The following is a 13,362-nucleotide window of genomic DNA, read 5'->3' as shown; positions in this document are numbered from 1 at the left end:
ACAGTAAATACTAGATAATTAAAGACTTTAACTTGAGTAACATTTCAGTTGGTGACTTGAACTTTTCTTTGGTAGGGTACCTGTACTTCTACTCATGTGTGACTTTCCAGTACTTTATACAACACTGCCTACATTACTGAAGGAACTGGTGCTTCCTCAGAGTGTGTTCATACAGGGAGGCCTCAAATCATCAGTGGTAGAAATTCTGCCTGAAAGAATGGACTGCATGAGGTAAACTACCTAAAGTGTTTCAGTCTACCATCTATTTACAAAGTTTATATCCTTTTTACCCTCTGAGAATGTAATAGAATATCTAAGAGCTGAAATGAAACAATACTACTATTCTGATATCAAACTGAATTAGCAGAGGGATTATACTGGAATGAAATGATCAGAATTGTTAAAAAAAAACTAGTGACTGCTGTCAATTATGTGTTATGTTTAGTATTACTCTTTTGCAGTAACAATCAGTGGTTAAATTGGCTTTTGTGAGGAGGGGGAGTACTTGTGTAGCCTATGGTCAATGGTTATCTTATTTCACGAGCGTCTACATTATATTGCCCTCTATTGCCCACAACTTACGCAATACATTTTTTGGTTGGGTTTTAATGTGTAGGCTGTGTGACTGAATAGCTATCTAAGCAATGAGGGTCTTAATATTTTTCAATTTATTATCTTTTTAATTTGATCATGCAACAATAACAAGTTATTTATTTGCACATTACAAAGCTGCATGAAGAAGATTAAATGCAGTCCAGCAGATACACTGAACAGTAATCTATGCCTCACACAGTTCAACTTCAGACTGTCAGATTACAGTGTGTGGTCAATGGAACCAGTGACATAAATGGTAGTAATATTACCTAATGAGCTATCCGCTGATATATGTATTAATATATAATGGTGGTAGATCATTTTGTCTTGGTCACTTTAAAAGTAGCTCACAAGCTGAAGAAGTGTGGATAACCCTGCTGTAGGTTCTAGAATTCTAGGATCCATTTAGAATAGATCATGGTTTAGATGAGTGGTGCACTGATGTTGACGTACTGAGATACTAGAATTATAGAATGTGTTATAACGTGATGTCTGACAATCCCATATAGTAGATTTGGGTGTGTCTTTGGGTCGTCTTGCTCATGTTTAACTTCATAGTTTATTTCGTTTATCAGGAGATGAAACTGAATAACAGAAATAATAGAGGGTTGTTTTATATTGAAGGAGGTGGGGCTGAGCTCCTGTACACTCCAGTCCAATTTAACCTATGGTAACAATTAACAGTCAAACCACAGACTTTCAGGTTTCAGGAAAGTAAAATTTTATTGTACCAGAATTTGGATACAACTAAAGACACAACTCAGCTTTTTAGTGAATAAACAGCATTAAATCATTAGCTCTGAAACTAAAAAAGTACACCAGGTAAAGCATCAGTGAGATGCTGTTTAGACAACACTCCTACTGATCTAGTATAGTACTAATAAACTAATTGCTTTGCTGCCAAAGCACAAATGATGATGATGATGAATTTAGAAATGATGAGTAACTTCACCTGAAGGAATGTCCCTTAAAAAGGTCAGCTCACTGAAGTAACAAATGTTTCCCCACATATTTTTATTTGGGTGAACTGACCTTTTACCTGAAACAACACTATAAGGCCTTGCAGGCACTTCAAGCAAATGGTAAAAGACAGATTTTTATGATTAACATAACATTTATTTTTCCAAGGCTCCTTACAGAACTGTGTGCATACACTAGTGATGTGACTCCAAACCTGCCACCTTTGGATCCTACACTATAAACCTGTACAGTGTCTTAACGCTAAGAACCTGCTTGTTCCTGAGTGCTGCTGTTCTGCTGGGAATCGTAGTCCACTCTCTCCAGCAGGAGAAGCATCTCAACATGCATCGTCTGAGGGAACAGATCCACGGCCATGGCTCGCACCGGACGGAAAGGGGCTCCGTGAACCCTGTTTGAGGGGGCTCTGCACAGACTGAACACAGGAGCCCAACATAAGGTTTAAAGGTTTACGCAACTGGTAGCTTTCTCTAGGATGGTGAGTGAGTTAATGAAGCAAATATCGAGAAGCAAAATGATTCAAAACACTGTTGTATTTAAGGAGAAATAACTCACTCTATGAAGTTGTTCATGGCTGCCTTGGCGTTGCATGCCACATACACCAGCCTCTTCAGGTGTTCTGCTCTCCTGATGGCAAGAATCACTTTGGAATCTGTGTTGGTTTAAGATAGCAACTTGTATTACATGACAAAACTTGATGTGCATTTCAGATGCATTTGTTTGGTCCTGTACTTACGCAGGCCTGCCCTCGGTGGGTCCACGATGGCTGTGACGTTGGGCGACACCAGAGCATTGAGAATGTTGGGGAACACGTCTTCAGCTTTTCCACAGTGAAACTCCACATTACTTAGACCTTCAAATGAAAACCAATCACATACTGACCATGAACCCAGGGAAAAGGGTGAAGAAGACACCGAGTCTGTTTACATGCACACTAATACTCCATTGTCTTCCTGCATTTATACAGGTTAATCTGATGCATTTCATTCTTTAACGTCTGCGCATGTGTATAAACAATTAAAATCATAGAAACAGAAGTTACGTAGTCAAACATGAGCAAAAAAGACGAGTCTGTTTACATGACCATAAAAATCTGATACCTGGGAGCAATCAGATAATTACATGAATTTAAGAAGTGTGATAATCAGAAAAACCCCGGTTTAGACGTTCCAGTCCATTATCAGATTTCTTTCGGAGTACGTACGTAGGTAGTGATAGTAGACTTGAACTTCCTGTTACTGTCTTCCACCCACATTTGACTACATAACTTCTGTTTCTATGATTTTAATTGTCTTTACACATGTGCAGATGTAAAAGAAGGAAATAAATCAGATTAACCTGTATACATGTGGGAAGACATCAGAGTATTGGGGAGAAATCCAGGTGTGTTAATCTGATTTCTCATAATCAGATTACTGCCTTTATCTGATCAAACAGATTATACTGTTTACATGGTCACTAGAATAATCTGACAACTCCAGAAATCGGGTAATGATCAGAGTATTGGTGTGCATGTAAACAGGCTCATTAACAGTAGTGAGTCTACCATCACTATGTACTAAGATACTCCGAAAGAAATACGATAATGGACTGCAGTGTCCAAACCAGGGTTTTCAGTTATTGCATTTCTTAAGTACATGAAAACACATCAGATCTGGTTATTACAATTATCAGATTTTTATGGTCATGTAAACAGGCTCAATGATTTACACTGTTTGAATAGCTAATTGCAGGGTCTCATGAAAATACTTGTGAATCTTTCTATCAGCTTAATTCTGTTTACATACTGGTTGCCGTGTCACCCTACCGTTGAGCTTTGCGTTGACTTTGGCATCCTCCACTGCTTCCTGGCACAGCTCGATCCCAATGACCTTCTTTACCCTCTAGAAACAAAAGAAACTGCGATAAATATGCATTCAGAATTTTATATCATGGACCCCTAAAGGACTGATAAATATCCTTAATCCATTAGGGGACATTTTGTAAACACTGAGGAGTAACTAGATACATTAAACTGAATTACAAAATTAATCTAAATAAATCTACTATTATTGTCACTTTCAGTGCTGACAAGGACAAGGGCTCCAAAATCACCGTACTTTTAATAAATGATTAAGAGTCGTCAGTGTTTACAACTGTTATATATGTTCCACAGGTGATAAAAACAGCCTAGAACAGGGGTGTCAAACATATGTCGAGCGCAAAAATTACACTGAAGATATTAACAGTCAAGGGTGTCAAACTCATTTTATTTCTAAACTCCAAAAATTTTAACAATATTTTGCCAGTTACTAAATGTTTGGTGCATTTGTAGAGCCACTGTGCTCTGTAACATACATGTATAAATAATAAGTTGAATCATAATATTGTTAGAATTGCACTTCATGATGTTCAGGTTATTCACATTTTGTGTACAACGATATTTTGCAAATGTAAACATTTTCCTAATATAATTTCACTTTTTTGCACTAAAACAAAAAGAAAAATTTATTTCAAATGGAGTTCTCATTATTTATAGACTATTATGTCATTATTCTACTGGTCTGAGTCCCTTGAGATCATATTAGAATGTATGTGACCATTGAACTAAAATGAGATTACCATCCCTGGTCAAGAAGCTGTAATGAAACAAGGCTTATGCTGTCGGGGGCTGACAGCAGGGGTGTATCGCTGAAATCCCCCAACCCTCTGCTATATAAATCTATCCACGATAATTGTTAGACAATCGATATGAAAAATTTGAGCCACATCGACCTGATAGTGGCAGAACAATGGTCAGAGAACCAATTTTTCCCCACAAAACTTCACCTAGTGGAGGAAAATGACAGCATATGAACTCTGGATGGTAGTGAGAAAATGGACATTCGTAAGACGATCAATATGAACCAAATTTTATCACAATCTGCTTAATATTGCTCGATTTATGTCCAGAAACAGATTTTCAACTAAAGCGTCCCCATTTGGATGACATATAATACTCGTAGAGAAACTGAAATCGATATCCAATCCAATCCAACTTTATCTGTAAAGCACTTTAAAATAACCACAGAGGAATTAAAGTGCTGTACAGAAGAATAATTAAAACCAAAATAAAAGAATAAAATACAGAATAGAATAAAAGACTTACAAAAAAGAAAATGGTGCTGTACAGAAGAACAAATAAAACCCAAATAAAAGAATAAAATACAAGAATAGGTTTAAAAAAAAAAACAAACATAAAAAGCCATACAATTAAAAACAACAAAAAATAAGAACAATAAACCACTACCAAATAAAAACAATAGAATAAAAATTATACATTCAAACATCTCACATGATTTCAAAAGCCAAGGAGAAAAGATAGATAAGGTTCTTCCACTAGGGGTCTCCTATGTTGGTTATCAAGGGAGAAGAAATCCAACCAAATCTGTCCAAGTTATCACATTCACACCAAGGATATCCAGCAGCAGTGGTGTTCAGGATAAAACCATTATATCCCCAAAACTCAATTTTGGGGATTTACTTTGATAAAGTTATTTGAAATGTTCCATTACGGAGAAAATACCTGGACATTTTAGATTTCATAGACTACAGACCAAGAGGATGCCCAATGAAAATATGACAATTGCATACCCTATATATGTATGTGTGTATACTAGGATTAGATACCGCTGTGTAGATATTTATGGTGTATGTATATATAATATTCATGGGTACTCGAAGTGGGTGTGTGTGAGATAAAAAAAACACTATATTGATAGGAAGACCCCTTCTTGTTATGAGTAGGTAATTTACCAGTGCTCCAATGTTAATACTAGATGTGTGATGATGTGATATGTTTGGAAAAAGAAAATTAAAAAAAAAATGCAATTCATAGAAAAAAAAAAACAGTTCCATTACTCACTACTTTTTAAACAGGCTACCTAATAATATCTAACGACACCACTAGTGATACCTTGGCCAATGAGATGCCAATGGTTCCCGTCCCACAGCACACATCCAGAACTGTGCTGTCCTGGTCCAGCTGGGCCCACTCCCCCACAGCAGAGTACAGCACCTCTGCAGCTCCGGTATTCACCTAGCAGGTAATAAACACAACAACACTTCTGCAATACCGTGTTAACGTTGAGTTATAGGTTATAGAGTTTGAAAATCCTACGTGTAGAAGTAATTGAGGTCGTCTGACTTTATTACCTGGAAAAATGAATGAGGCGATATTCTGAACTTTAACCCCAAGAGCTCCTCGTGAATGCAGCCGTCTCCTGCTACCAGCTCACAGGGCATGTCCTCCGGGTTAGGGGATGTCCTTCACAGACAAACACACAACATTAACTAAAAACACTGCCCGGACAAAAAAACAAAATTTGCACATGCAATATTTCACTGCACCACCTTTGGTTCTGATTACAGCAGACATTCACTGTGGCATCTTTTTTGCTACATAATGCTTATGTAGTGTCACAATAAAGTTCATAATATTTTTGTCATCCATAGTTGTATTAACTTTTGATTATTGATGATGGAGAATCGGACCGCTGCATCAACTCTTCATCACATCCCGAATTAGAGTCTGGACTTCATGGAGGCTAATCCATGTGTGAAAATGATGATATATTAGATATTTAACATATGTTGTCCAGTGCAATGCCCTAGTGTTTACTGCGCATTTCAGCTTAGATGCAGAGCCAGGTTTTCCCCCTCCCTCACCTTTGACCCTCTCTGACGAAGTAAAGAGAGGTTACGCCACTGTCTTTTCCTTCTCCATCTGTAAAGTACTTTCTCATGGAGGTCTTCAAAGTATCAAGCTCCTCTTCCTCAAGTTTCTAAAGCAAAGATGATTTAAGGGTGTTATTCAGGTGAATGTGCAGCTGTAAATAACACAATGTGGAAGTTGATGCGTAGTTACGAAACAGAGTAAATCTTCTTCTTCGACAGATCTTAGGCAAAAGTGGACAACAGGGGCTCCCATCAGAGGTGTTTTTATTACCTGTGGGTTGAAGAACACTACAGCCATGGCTTGTCCGGTTCTTGTAGTTCGTACAGTCAGCTGCTTCCAGTGTCCTTCATATGTTTCGGGACTGTACACAGAGTAAGGCGTCGTCCTGTTGGATATATGAGGAAAATAAAATTTGCAGTGTAAATACGTTTTATATTCCATTTAACTCTCTACCTGAAGTTCACATTCAGTTTTCTTCAGAATGAGTCAACCTGATCGATCGCCTTTAACTTCAAAGCTGCCTCATATCAATTTCTTTGTGTGTTTTCTATGATGAGGGTATGTGCATGACATGCAAAATGACTGATCTGAAGATTTTAATGTGAGTGCATTTGATTGACAGTGGATTAGCCGAATCATTGTTTAAACCACAGAGTTCAAAGCGTGTGAAAAAAGTAGCAGTTTATAGTCCGGAAATTACGGTACATCACATATATGTTAACACTATGGAACTTTTAACGATACCTGATGAACTTCTGAAACTCGCTGACCACTCTCTTGGCCTCGGCTGAGACATGGCACGTCTCTGCCGGCCCAACAACAGCACAGGAACCTCCTTTATATTTTCCCAGACGGAACCCGATGGTCTTGTCCTCACCATCAGCACCCACTGAAATGAGGAACTCACACTTGTTCCTGTACTCCGTCTGTCATGATACACACCAAAACACAGTGACAGGTATAGAGTCACTCAGTAAAGCAGCCTCTTAATCTGTAAAAGAAAGGGAATTTACCTGAGTTGGAGATGGTCGAATGTCTTCCAGAGAACAACACATTTTGTTGTATTTCCCTTTCTGTGCAAACAGCCACGGTAGCATGGCTTTGTTGGTGCTGCCAATTTCTCTGAAAAGGAAACAGTGAAGCTTTTACCACAGAAAGCCATTTCTGTATGATTTGAGTGTAATGCCAGTACTTTTCCTCAAGTACCGGACTCAGGATTTTCAGGAGGCAGAAGGTGCTGTCTGGGCTCTGGCATTTTCTTTAAGTTTAGAGGAGATGTGAGGCAAGAAAATTTTGTTATTCCAATTCCATCATTAGGGAACATTATTATTACAATCTGTGGATAAAACACAAAGCAGGTACAACACAACATCCAAAAAGCTTAGAGGTAAAACCAGTGTTGTATAGTAACAAAGTAATAATACTTCACTACTATATTCAAGTTTGTTTGGGGAGAATTTGTACTTTACTGAGTATTTTTTATTGTGTTTACTTTCACTTTTACTTCACTACATTTCCTAACTCAGTTGCATACCTCTACTCTGATACATTTTTAATGCACAGTATCGTTACAAAAATAAATGTAAGAAAATTTGGTGTTTTCACCACTGAGATTACCGGTGACTGCAACAAAGTCAGGAAGATGGTTTGTCATTGGGTCTAATCGCGTAATGCACAAGTGTAAACGACGGTCCACACTCAACCTGTTGCCACTCTGTTGATGTGAGCAGCAGCATAATATTCCACATTCTGGCTGCCTTTGGTTGTTCTTAACATTTACTTGTACTTTTACTTTCATTACTTGAGTACAGTTCATTGTAGATTACTTGATATACTTAAGTACAGTAAAGACTAGATAAGTAAAGACTTTTACTTGAGTAACATTTCAATTAGTGACCTTGAACTTGTACCAAAGTCAGTTTTGGTAGGGTACCTGTACTTCTACTCAAGTGTAACTTTCCAGTACTTTATATAACACTGGGTAAAACTTATTAAAGCAGCTCACTGGGTCCAAAAATTACTTCGGCTTAAGTTGTGCCAAAAATGGCTTGTGTGCTGCCCCTCAGACTAATAATGCTAAGGAAAACCCTGTATGTTTAAGCAAAATGTGACATAGGTGTACTTTAGTTGACATTTTTTCATTTTATTGCACTTTGAATATCTATTTCACTAGATGTAAAGAGTAAATATTGTGCTTGTTATTCTGTTACATTTGTCTGACAACTTTAGTAAAGTTACAATTTTCATACACTTTCTGGTCAGTGAAAACCTCCAAATTCGTTTACTTTTAATGTTTGTAATGACACAAAGGTTTACAGGGCGAAGTCAAGAGAAGGTTAACATCTGGTCAAAAAATTAAATCACAATAATCTACCCCAAACTTATATTTTTGGGTAGGTAATTACTTATATTTTCAGGAAAATGTATTTTGAAATGAGAAAAAAATTTGTGAAAATTTTTTTTAATGAGTTTCATGAGTGTGAATGTTTGGAAAGTGACAAAGTTTTCTGCTGCCATTCTGGGTTCATTTCATAAACTCCCATAAATAAACTAAATTTATTCCAAATACATTGATATTTGACTATTGTATTATTTATGTCATATTCTAAACACACAGTGTTTAAAATTAATAAATGCATATATCTATGCAAAATACATTTGAAAATAATGTTAATATTATTTGTATGTTGTAAATATTGTAAAAAAAAAAAAAAAAAATGTATAAGATATTGATAACTGAAATAAAAATGTTTAATTTGATATTTACTTTTGTTGTCCATCTGTGATGTTTTTGCCTTTGTCCATCCGTGATGCTGCCCTCTGTCAAAACTCTTGCTATTTAGGTGTAATAAAATATTTTTTTTCTCTAACCAATTATTAGGTTGTAAAATAGAGGGTTTAAGGTATACACTGAATACATTTTAGGATGAAAATGTCATAGGAACTTAACTTTTGAGAACTTTGCAATTCTTGCAAAAAAAAAAAATATGGCCATTCGAGACGCAGTAGTTTTTGATATTTTTCATTTAAAAATATTTTAAACTAAATGTTGCCCATTAAGTGTGTTTAAGATAACATTTAGACCTTCCCAATTATGTGGAATATTTGTCTTAAACTTGTCTGGTTCAAAAGTTATGAATCAAAAAGTAGTGGGCTGTCCATCCCTGACACCCTTGACCTTGCCCCAGAGTTAAAATATGAACTGAGACAATTCTCCTCCCTCTTAGGATAGAAAAAAACTCTGAAAACAGAGCTGGTTTTCTGAGGTGATGAGGTCATGAAAAGTTGACTTTCTGGAGTCACTCACTTGGCCAGTCTTTGCAGAACGCCCACCACCTCCTGCTCCTTCCTCCTCAGCTGCTCCTCATAAGGCACATTCCACAGAGGAGTCACCACGTTGGCTATCTGGACATTTAGCGGCTCTTCATCCTCACTCCCCTCTGTTCTCTTAGATGGGGGCTGCCCCCCCGTGCTCTCCCCTTCCTCCTGTTTCCTCTTCCTCAGGATGGGGTCTGCTTTGGGCTTGGCCAGCCTGACGCTTAGGACCTGGCCCTTCCACTGCATACCATGCACCATCTTCATAGCCTTGTCACGCTCCTCCTCATTCTTAAAGGTAACAAAAGCAAACGTCTGCTTGCCAAAAAGCTTGATTTTGTGTGGGTTGAGGCTGTGTTTGGCCAGGAACTTCTTCAGGTCATTAAAGCCTATGAATTTAGGCAGGTTTCTTATCTCCACTTTGAAGATCTCAGAGGTGAAGAGATCCTCTTTGATGTAACGGTACATGCTGGGGTCTGATGTCTCATTTTCCCCCTCAGCTTTGGCATCATCAGAGGGATCCTGGGGCAGTTCTTCAGGTTTCCCTTCCTCCTTTGAGGGTAGTGTTTCAGCCACAGCGCTCCCACTCATATCTGCCATTTCGTGTGATAAAAATACGATGTGATCTGTAGACTGATGTTCCTGCATTAAGAAGCAAATGATGAAAATTACTTTGCTGCGAAACATTCTTAGACCTTGCGTTACTGTCAGTCAGCAGGGATGGAAAGCAACTAAGCACATTTACTCAACTACATATTTGATCGTACTGTTTCCTACATCTTTATACTAGCACTCTACAGCATATCAGAAGTTAATTTTATATTTATTTGACAACTTTAGTTTCAACTTAACAGCTTTTACAAAATGGTTAATTAGGCTAACTTTAAAAACATAACTCAATAAAAGATTAAACTTGTTTCCAATCTTTTCTACCTTTCAAAAAGTGGCTCGGATTGCACCGCCCCGTACCAGTGTTATCAGTAGGACGGAAACCGACGCACGCGCGCAGAACGACCGAAATGCACGTGCGTGCTTTCAATGCCTACTTCCAATACCTACTGAAATGTGTTCCATACAATGATATAAGTTCTATATGTACAAAGTTAGAGCCCATTGAACACCAAACATGTAACCATGTCACCGCTTAACCTTACCCATAAGACATAAAACACAAAACCTTGTTAGTGAGAGAACTGTATCTGTAATAACACAGCATTATGTGACGTCTACAGAAGATAATGACTCATATCATGTATTAATTCGTCAATAAACAAATGATTCGTTGTATTTTTTTTCTACACTTTGTTAACTTTTACACAAGCGGCAGCAGTGACAGTAACACCTCTACATGTCAAACTATGTATATAAAGTCTGAAACAGTCTTACCTTAAGTTAAATTTTCCATCCGCTGCACTTCCCATCAAACTGTGCAGGGCGCCGCCATATTGATTTAACCACGTGGAGATGTGAACTTTGAACTTTCTTAAAGAGATAGTGTCGTTTTATTGCTCTACGTACACGATTCCAGGGAATCACATGTTAATGAAAACAAAAAACATTTGGCTAAACAGGCAATACTTTTCTGTCTGTTATCCTGTTTGAGGCAAAGTGAAGAAGAGCGACTTTCATTGTCCCTGATAGAAAAAGAAAAAAATCCAGGAAATCACACAGAGAAGTTACATACAGACAATCAGAAGTGGAAAGAAACGTGGTGTAACTGAAGTGCACACATTGGATTGTACTTTTTACTCCCTGTGTGACAACTTCACTACCTGCTGAAGGAAGCATTAACACACTAGTAAATGTTCTGCAATTCTTCAGTAATAAGAGAAGAATTGCACTATTGCAACTATTGTCTGAGATTAAATGTAGTGAATCTCACATGCTTGAATAAGAGGAATCAGAAAACAAATGAAAGTGTTGGTTAGCTGATGTTTTCAATGTGTGTGATAAAGTATATTCATGCATATATATTTGTTTATGTACATTTATACAATATATTTATAAATCTTCTGCTTGAAAGAATGTAATATGGAGACAGTGTTTTAAGGTAGATTTGGTAGCTCTGATACAAACATTCCTTTTGAGTAAAATCCATTATCTCATTAACTCTCAGAATTTTACATTTTGACCCAAGGCTGTATCTTATGAACTACAGCCAACCACCATTTTTGATTTATTGCTTCTTTTTTAGTAACTCGAACAAGATAAATTTCACTACTTTTATTCTGAAGGTATTTTACTCATAGACCAGTGTTATCAGCAAAATGAAGAGTAAAGTATCCCCTTGTGTTTTACATTTATAGACTACATGATGTTTCTGAATTCATACTACAGCTCCATCAATGCATATTAATGCTGCCTTACTGCTAAGGATGTTTTTTCGGGGCCCCCCACAACAGCCTTTTTCAGAGCCATCCCATTTTCACAAAGAGTAACTTCCACTTAACCTTCACATCTGGAGTTAAACATTTTTAAATCCTGCTGTTACTTTTACTAAAGACTTTTATTTGGTTCAGAAGAAGTTTACATGGTATATAGTAAAACACATGGCATAAGTAAGGCAGTCTGGAATTGGCAGACTGAATATACACATCAATCTACTTACACACGTTTCCTTGTACACACTTGGTTCTAGAATGTGTGAAACAGAAAATGTATATAATAGCCTTGACACTGACAATGATTTCAGATCATGTGTTAAGTTAGAAGTTTTTATTTGTTCTGTTGGAGCCATTTCAAACCCTCAGAAAGGCACTCAACACTGCAGCAGAAGAGGATATGTCATTTATTACCATCTAAATAAATTATTAATTGAATTTGCAAGTCACAAATAAGACTCAGCTGGACAGCAGTTATAATTGTCAGTCCTGGTTTTGTCCAATTCTGATAGCTCTGATATGTAAGTCTACAGGTTCTGTATTGCTTCCTTCAGTAAACCATATTGTTTGTGTCACTATTCCAAATGGGTAATGCAAAAACATTTTAATTTTGTTCACTATTATTACAGTTTATTACACAGTTAATTGTAAGTTTTTACTATTATTATTACAGTTTACAATTATTTACAGTATTGGACTATTAGTTGTAGTTTTTTAATGATCTACTTCTTAGTGTTAGTTCATATTTCATTAGGGCTGTGGAAAAGTACTGTACTATGTTTCGCCTACTTTAATAACCCTAGTGAGGTTGAATGTTTCTGTTTTAAACTGTTAAAGAGTTTAGAAAGGCTTCTGCGGATTTCTTACACAATCTGGAACTGTATAGCTTTGAATAGAAGCGACTGCAATGGCTAGATATTGTATTATAATCCTCTGTGAGGACACCATCAACTTTCAGTTTAATGATATTATTTATATTTAAGTGATAACTTTCTAGATGGATGGATGGATGGATGGACTTTATTTATCCCAAACTGGGAAATTACAGTGTAGCACCAGCATGAAAACATAATGACAGTTTTGTTGACCTTCTTCAAGCCATCTGGCTCTGGACCTTACAAATGCATCCTTGGCTTTATGATTCTACACTTCATCTAATTGAATTTGCAAGTCAGAAACTTCTAATTTCTTTTCCTTGGATAATATATCTGGTATTTTACCAAATAAATAGGTAATCCTTGACACTACATTCAATTCTTTTGCTCTTTTGGATTTGTCTAAATTACTACTACATTTTCTAAAGAATTTGCCAAGCTCAAATTTTAGAAGTTCCTAATTAGAACAAAATTGTTCTTCTTCTTTAGCTTTACACCAAAAATAGGTTACCAGACTTACAAC

General features: G+C 36.8%; 1 protein-coding gene across 1 annotated transcript; it reads right to left on the bottom strand.

Annotated features, from left to right (window-relative positions):
* Window positions 1-1,291: 1,291 nt before the first annotated feature.
* Window positions 1,292-11,038, bottom strand: trmt2a (tRNA methyltransferase 2A). The gene is made up of 12 exons (XM_030142743.1): window positions 10,970-11,038; window positions 9,576-10,225; window positions 7,282-7,390; window positions 7,013-7,194; window positions 6,539-6,653; window positions 6,259-6,374; window positions 5,746-5,857; window positions 5,507-5,629; window positions 3,380-3,455; window positions 2,309-2,425; window positions 2,128-2,224; window positions 1,292-1,987 (listed from the first exon to the last, which is right to left on the bottom strand). The coding sequence occupies exons 2-12, from the start codon at window positions 10,181-10,183 to the stop codon at window positions 1,816-1,818; spliced, it is 1,827 nt and encodes a 608-aa protein (XP_029998603.1). The 5' UTR covers window positions 10,184-10,225; window positions 10,970-11,038; the 3' UTR covers window positions 1,292-1,815.
* Between the last annotated feature and the right edge of the window lie 2,324 nt (window positions 11,039-13,362).

The sequence above is a fragment of the Sphaeramia orbicularis genome, chromosome 9, assembly GCF_902148855.1.
Source record: "Sphaeramia orbicularis chromosome 9, fSphaOr1.1, whole genome shotgun sequence".
Classification (NCBI taxonomy): Eukaryota; Metazoa; Chordata; class Actinopteri; order Kurtiformes; family Apogonidae; genus Sphaeramia; species Sphaeramia orbicularis.
This window is presented reverse-complemented; position numbering and strand designations above follow the sequence as displayed.